This window comes from Perna viridis, chromosome 2 (assembly GCF_037379345.1).
Source record: "Perna viridis isolate PV_CMFRI_1.1 ecotype Kerala chromosome 2, ASM3737934v1, whole genome shotgun sequence".
Taxonomy (NCBI): Eukaryota; Metazoa; Mollusca; class Bivalvia; order Mytilida; family Mytilidae; genus Perna; species Perna viridis.
Window position 1 is genome coordinate 7,351,358 of NC_142446.1, and position 7,766 is coordinate 7,359,123.

A 7,766-nucleotide genomic window follows, 5' to 3' on the forward strand; every position below is an offset into this window, starting at 1 on the left:
TATACTCTGCCCGAACACGTTGCAGTATATTACCTACTTTTGGTTTGGAAACGAAACTAGTGGTAAGCTGAAAGATGAGTTCTGAACCGTTAGCTGCCGAGTATGCGAAATCTGGGAAGTCTGCGTGTAAAGGATGCCAGAAGAACATCGGGAAAGGCGAACTTCGAATAGGATTTATTGGAAAGGCTAACTTTGGTGCTACTGCATGGTATCATTACGTCTGTGTGTGGCCTGATTACGATAATCTAAAAATAGTAGATGGATCTAAGGGAGCTAGAGCAGTTGTACAGGGTTACAGCGATTTGAAAAGTGATGACAAAAAAAAGCTTGATTCTGATTTGTCGAAATCTTGCTTAGAAGCTGCCGGGAAGACAGCAAATTCCACTGAAGCGAAACTTCCCATGGTAGCTGATTACGCGAAGTCTGCAAAATCGTCTTGCAAAGGATGCTTGAAACCCATTGAAAAAGGAGCTTTCCGTGTAGGATTTGCCGGTAAGGCAAACTTTGGGGCAACGGCCTGGTACCATTATGCCTGCATTTGGTCCGAAAGTGAAAGTTTAAGAGGTATAAATGGATCTGAGCCAGTAGAAAAAGTTGTTGAGGGATTTAGTCAGCTGAACGATGGTGATAAAACTGCTCTTAAAGGTGATCTTCCTTTACATTTTAAGGCTGCTGTTGAAAAGGGACCCAAGTCTTATTTGTTGAATGCTGATTACGCAAAATCTGCCAAGTCGTCATGCAAGGAATGTTCCAAGAGCATTGAAAAGGACAAACTTCGTGTTGGATTTATTGGGAAAGCTAACTTCGGTGTAGCTAGTACTGCATGGTGCCACTTCGAATGTTTCGAAAAGCTACCGAAAGAAAGTTTCAGTGGCGTACATGGCACAGATGCATTGCCATCTTTAGTTGATGGTTTCGACAAATTAAAGAAAAACGACCAAGAAATGGTGGAGAAAGCGGTAAAAAGATTTTGTGGGTCACCGGTAAAAAGGAAGACAAACGGTTAGTATATATTTGTTCTATGTTTCAACAATAAAAAAATCAGTAACCAAACATTCCTACATGTATACGTATAGTTATGAATCTGTTTTGGTTTTAAAAAAATATATGTATAAAAGTGTTACTTGTGTCTCAAAAGATAGTCCTATAATTGCAAATTCACTGGAGTATTAGTTACGTCATCTTAGTTTAATTTTGTTCATCCCTATTGCAATTAAGGTAAGACGTGGTTTTATCCGTGTTTGATTGGTTATATTTTTCCATTTTCCTGAAACACTTCAATAATTTAGTGGCGAGAGTGTGTTGCTTCAAAAGACATCGTTATGATAGATATTCTGTTCAGTTTAAAGTGATAATTGATCATTTTGTTCTACGATTGCGAGTAGTTGGTTTCCGTCAACCTGAAAGCTGCAGTGATTTGAAATGCACTTCAAATGAACAGATTCATATTTTATGTAATAAGCATATGTATGTTTTAATAGAACGTTTGTGAATTTCACATTTTTAAGAGTTGTTAAAAATTTGGCTTTTACCAATGAAATTATCGTTTTTATACTGAAAAAAAGCTGTCGTATAACTGGTGTGGTGCTGTCGTCGTCCATAAAGTAGACACTTGGTTTTCGTGCGATAATTTGAGTCTTTGAGTATTAGTTCGTTGATCTTTATAAAATCTATAACAATGTTCCGTACAACAAAGGAAAGTTGGTATTCATTTGTTTATTTTTAAGAATTAGGACCCAAAAGAACCCCAAAACAAGCATTTCATATAATTTAACTATATAACTCCTGAAAAGGCGTAGGAATGTTCCACGATTGTCTATACTACAATGGTCAGACTGAGACATATTGATTTTAGTGGTGAAGACGATCATTTTTGGAAATTATGGGCCAAGACGAGGGCCAGAAAATTGCTTTCCCTTTCCGATGTCCAGACAATGACTATAAGTGAATGAATCTGTATGAAATTGTTATACAAGGTGTCATATCATACCACCAAAGGGAGACTGCGATTGATTTTGGGGATTAAGACTTGAGCCTTGTAAGAATTAAGGGCCAAAAAGTGGCATAAAACAAGCATTTTCCGTATGTCCGAATAATAACTTAAGTAGAAATGAACGGATCTCATATTTAAACTGATAGGTGCCTCGATATTGGATGTTTCAATTGGAACCATATAGGAATAAGGGGTCAAAAAGTGACCACTTCGGTTCTGATAAAATTTTTTATATGACCGCAAAAAAATTGCAGTCGTATATTGGTATGGTGCTGTCGTCGTCCCTGTCGCGTCGGCGTCGTCCGTAGACACATGTTTTTCGTGCGATAACTTGTGTCTTTATAAAATTTTATAATAAGGTTACAAACCACAAAAGGAAGGTTGGTATTGATTTAGGGGGTTATAGTTTTAGTATTAGGAACAAAAAAGGGGCATCAAACAAGCATTTCATAGATTTCAACTGTAATACTCTAGTAAAAGCAAAGAAATGTCAATGAAATTGTTTGAACAGTTTCACAATATTCTTTACCACAATGGTCAGACTTAAATTGATTTTGGGCGTAAAGACTTGAACTTTTCAGAAATAAACGGCCAGAAACATGCATTTTCCTGATGTGAAGAAAATAACATTTATTTTTTGTCCGATTACGAAAATTGATTGGATTCCTTATAAAAATCCATTCCTGCATATTTCAATCAGATTTCAGATATCTGTTACTGTTTTCGAGTTATAAGGGGGTCAAAAGAGCCACACCCCCAAAAATTTACTTTTTTAATTTTTGGTCCTATTCGATTTTTTTATTGGATTCCTCATAAATATCCATGCCTGCGTTTTCAATCAGATTTCAGATATCTCTTTCAGTTTTTCAGTTACAATGGGTCAAAGTGGCCACACCCAAAAAACCGACTTTTTTTGGTTTTTGGTCTGATTTTGAATTTTTTTATTTGAATTTCAAATTTTGTGCATTATAGTGTCCAACCAGTTGTTATGTCGATAATGAATTGTAAGTCCCAATGCTTAATTGTGTCAAAAACTAACAAGGTGTCCACACTTGCCCCAACTGTCGTAACATGCTGTGCTCCGCAAACCCTTGTAGTTTGTCTGATAGGGTATCAAGAGTTAATTGTTGAGAATTTGTGGTAACATTCTTGTAGTATTGTATGGACCTGTATACTGAGTAAATATATCTTATCAATGGTCTCTATTTACAGAAGCAGACCCGAAGATCCCAGCAAAGAAAGCAAAATGAAGTATCCAGAAAACGTAAAGTTTCTATCCCAAGACCACATGCAGCCAAGACAATTTAGATTTACAACCACACAGATTAAAATACGCGATCTGACATATGCCATAATCAAAACTTTATTTTTTAACTTGGATTGGAAAATGCTGAGCTTATTTGTATACAGCTGCTTGTTTTATGCTACCAGGTAGTGAATGTTAAAATGAATTAACAGGGGCGGATTCAGGCGGGGACGTGGGCGTGCGCTCCCCCTTAAATTTGGAAAGCATGGGTTGTCAGTTGTAGATTTAGGCGGTTTTTGGTTGAAACTTTAATTTCTCGCTAATTTTACCACAAAAAAATGTCTACATTGTACCCACTCTAGAAGAATATTTCATAAAATTACCCTAAAAAATTTTAACTGTGCGCCCCCCAATCTAAAATCCTGGATCCTCCCCTGATTAATACATTCATGGAAAAGTCCATGGTGCAGTCAATATTATCCATATTTAGTTGCTTTATAGTTTAACATATATATGTATATACCAGCGGTTTTTATCCGGTTATAATCGATATTGTCCATATTTAGTTGCTTTATAGTCTAACATATATGTATATACCAGCGGTTTTTATCCGGTTATAATCGCCTTGGTCAATACTCCCAAAGTGGTCAATACTGGTAAATACTGGTCGATTTAAATTTGGCAAACAGACTTTCTGTCATTTTTTATTATTTTATGTACTGCATTTTGAAAAAAATTAGTATATCAAATAACTTTTATATTTCTGTATTCTTATATTTCAAATATCTCTTTTTAGCTGTATTTATTTTTATAAAAAAATATACATTTCCTTTAAAAAAAATGGATACATAACTTAATAATAAATCAAAACTAAAATTCATGAAATTTTCTTTGTTTGATGAAATGATTATTGCAGGTAAATAACAGGTAACAAGAGGTTACTCCTTATCTAGCTGACAGATGGTACCGTCAATTAACAACTTTAATTGTTAAAACAACATACCCTCATAACCAGGAAAAAGACCATAAAAGTGGTCAGAAGAGATAAATTTAAGAAAATACATGTTTTTTAAAGCTTTTTCACGTACCAGATAAAATTCTATTGTATGGAAAAATGGAAAATGTTTGAGGAATTACTCTCTATGGCTTATTTCGTGTACATTTGTATAGTTTCCTACCTGATGAAATATAATAATGTCCAAAAATGACCAGTCCTTTAATTATAAGCTTAAAACACAACTCGGTCATTGTCACAGCATGTCTCATCAAGATGAAACCCGAAGATCCTATTTGGAACTTCTACATCATTTATTGAGACACAAATAAAACCAGTGCCGGATGCAAAGACTACAATGACACAGTCAGGGCAGAAGTACAAAGACTACAATGACATAGTCAGGGCAGAAGTACAAAGATTACAAGGACATAGTCAGGACAGAAGTACAAAGACACATGGGTCAAAGGGTGAATAGTGAAAAGTCATTTTGTAATAAACAGTACACATTAAATATAATTAATTCTTTTTAGGAACCCCTGTTCATATGTTGTATTGCTTAACATCCAGTTGACCAGTATTGACCGGTATTAACCGGTAAAAACCAGTGTTGACCACCGATCCGGTCAATACTCGTATTGACCGTGTTTTTTATTTTGCCAACCTTGCTATTTGGTAGTTTTTGGAATCTCCTTTTAGTTTTAATGAAAGCTTTTCTGTGTTATTTGCAATAAAGTCTTGCATAATACGAAATGTCATCAATTCATAGAATAGTATGTCGCATATGCCCCGGATTGTTATTCGATTTCCGTTATGGCTGAACAAATAATCTAAACAGAAAGCCTGGTAGAGCGGAAGTAACGATGAGAAGGTTGAAAAAGGTGTTACACCCATAATTACTTTCGCATCAGTCCTATGAATCATTCATTCATAACAAAGAGAACGTATGTTTTGCATATTTAGTTTATGGATATTTGTCTAGGGTTGGGGAATACTACAAGAGAAATCAAAGTACTCATTTACTTCAATTCAATTTAATTTTATAATTCAGTTTATATCGATTATATGAATGTTTACGCCTCGAATAATCGTCAAATTGCAAAAATAGAGATAACGCAGTGGGCATTATTGTCTGTTATAAGGACAATATTTAGCATGAATTTACAGAAATGGGAGCTAAAACTTTAATTTTTCATGTTAACGGTTTAACTTTTATGACCAAAATGCCACGAATCCACAAAATCATGTACTCACTAGTCATACTTAATCACTTGATTAGAATATTTTAATTTGTCATTATCAATAACGACGTGATATCTAGATTTACCCGAAGTTCTTTTATAATTGTGTATTTGAAAAAACCAAGTTCAAATGTTCTTGTTTTCATACATCTTCGTTAGCCAAGGTTTACGGTCCTGTCCCGGAGGACAAACCGGAACCCTTGGCCTTTAGGTTACAGACCACCAATTCAACCAATGAGCATTTGGAACGTACGCAAAAATAGTCCTACGCAGAAATTACCCCTGTTCCTCATAGTGCTGTGAAAAAAGTTCTCATCTTATTTTAAAAATTTAAAGAGTTTCTGAAAGGAAAAACATTTCTGTACATTTTATAGGTGCATTTTGCTTCTTGTGATGTGAAGCCTAATCTCCATAATGATTTTTAAATATACCCCTATCTTGTGAAAACACTGGGATTTCCCATGCTATTTATAGACCCTTCACTTCCGGTGACCAGTACTGCACTGCAAGTCTGCTAACCCCACATGCCATTCTGAGGATTGTGAGCTGACATATGTAGAATCATGCTGATATATAGTCATCTGCAGGTTAAAGTTAAGGTAAAGTCCAGAGAAGCCATTGAATATTGTGAAATTAGCATAGAAGCCTATGGGAAGTGGAATTAGTGGTTTTTAGCCTTAAGATGAAGCCATGGCAAAATGAAAAGTTTCTTGAAATAGCTTTAAACTACTTGAAGATCTTGTTAACTTTGCCATGAGAGGAATACACTACAAAAATCCTTCAAAATATGCATTTTTTTAAGTTATAGGTCCAAATTATGGAAAATTGGTCTTTTTGGCTGATTTTTATGTCCTATCTTGTAAAAAGTGTAGAAAATTTAGTAAAAATATCAAATATTAAACTTTGAGGGCTGTATTTACCTAAATATGGTAGTAATAAGCACTTGAAATCAAGTTTTGTGTAGATTTGAGCAAAAATTAGGTTAGAAATGAGGAAAAACTCACTTTCATTACTGCGGTTAAGGCCATATAAGCATTCCCCTATGGCAACATGGAAAATCCATTATTGAGCACTTTTTTTGCTTTAGGTGCCCTTTACTGGTCATGTTTTAATGTGAAAACACTGTATTTACAAATTTAATGCCAAATATATCACCTTTTGTGAAAATTTAAAGATTTAGGATTTTTGACATGTGATCAAGAAAAAGGGGGAGGCATGTCAGAAATAAATTTTTAAAAATAGACCAATTTCTCAGAAAATGATTACTTTTAAAACTATTTCTTCATTAATATTGTTAAAAAACAAGTTGTGATTGATATTTCTTATTTGAGAAGTCAGAAAAAGTTCTTTGCAAATATTTAATGCATTTCAGTATGGTAGAATATTTTCACTTTTTTGCTCGCACAACTTGGTTACCCTATATTTAAAAATCAAATATTTAAAAAAGTGCTTGTCACATTTCACTGAAACTTTGCAAATGCATTCAGTATGTGTGTAGGAAGATACCTGTATAGTTATTTATTTTTTCTAAGACAAAAAGTGACTGTTAAGCTGAAGCCATGGCAAAATGAAAAGTTTCTTGAAATAGCTTTAAACTACTTGAAGATCTTGTTAACTTTGCCATGAGAGGAATACACTACAAAAATCCTTCAAAATATGCATTTTTTTAAGTTATAGGTCCAAATTATGGAAAATTGGTCTTTTTGGCTGATTTTTATGTCCTATCTTGTAAAAAGTGTAGAAAATTTAGTAAAAATATCAAATATTAAACTTTGAGGGCTGTATTTACCTAAATATGGTAGTAATAAGCACTTGAAATCAAGTTTTGTGTAGATTTGAGCAAAAATTAGGTTAGAAATGAGGAAAAACTCACTTTCATTACTGCGGTTAAGGCCATATAAGCATTCCCCTATGGCAACATGGAAAATCCATTATTGAGCACTTTTTTTGCTTTAGGTGCCCTTTACTGGTCATGTTTTAATGTGAAAACACTGTATTTACAAATTTAATGCCAAATATATCACCTTTTGTGAAAATTTAAAGATTTAGGATTTTTGACATGTGATCAAGAAAAAGGGGGAGGCATGTCAGAAATAAATTTTTAAAAATAGACCAATTTCTCAGAAAATGATTACTTTTAAAACTATTTCTTCATTAATATTGTTAAAAAACAAGTTGTGATTGATATTTCTTATTTGAGAAGTCAGAAAAAGTTCTTTGCAAATATTTAATGCATTTCAGTATGGTAGAATATTTTCACTTTTTTGCTCGCACAACTTGGTTACCCTATAT

At 33.9% G+C, this 7,766-nt stretch overlaps 1 protein-coding gene across 1 annotated transcript; it reads left to right on the forward strand.

Moving 5' to 3' along the window:
• On the forward strand, positions 1 to 4,986 carry LOC148623498 (uncharacterized). Its single transcript, XM_088565339.1, has 2 exons — positions 1 to 1,002; positions 3,206 to 4,986. The coding sequence occupies exons 1-2, from the start codon at positions 75 to 77 to the stop codon at positions 3,241 to 3,243; spliced, it is 966 nt and encodes a 321-aa protein (XP_088421465.1). The 5' UTR covers positions 1 to 74; the 3' UTR covers positions 3,244 to 4,986.
• The last annotated feature ends 2,780 nt before the right edge of the window (positions 4,987 to 7,766 follow it).

Excerpts from the sequence above, each read along its gene's own strand:
- LOC148623498 (XM_088565339.1), top strand. The coding sequence starts at position 75 with ATGAGTTCTGAACCGTTAGCTGCCGAGTATGCGAAATCTGGGAAGTCT. Across the intron at positions 1,003-3,205 it reads GGTAAAAAGGAAGACAAACG|AAGCAGACCCGAAGATCCCA; the intron begins GTTAGTATATAT and ends CTCTATTTACAG.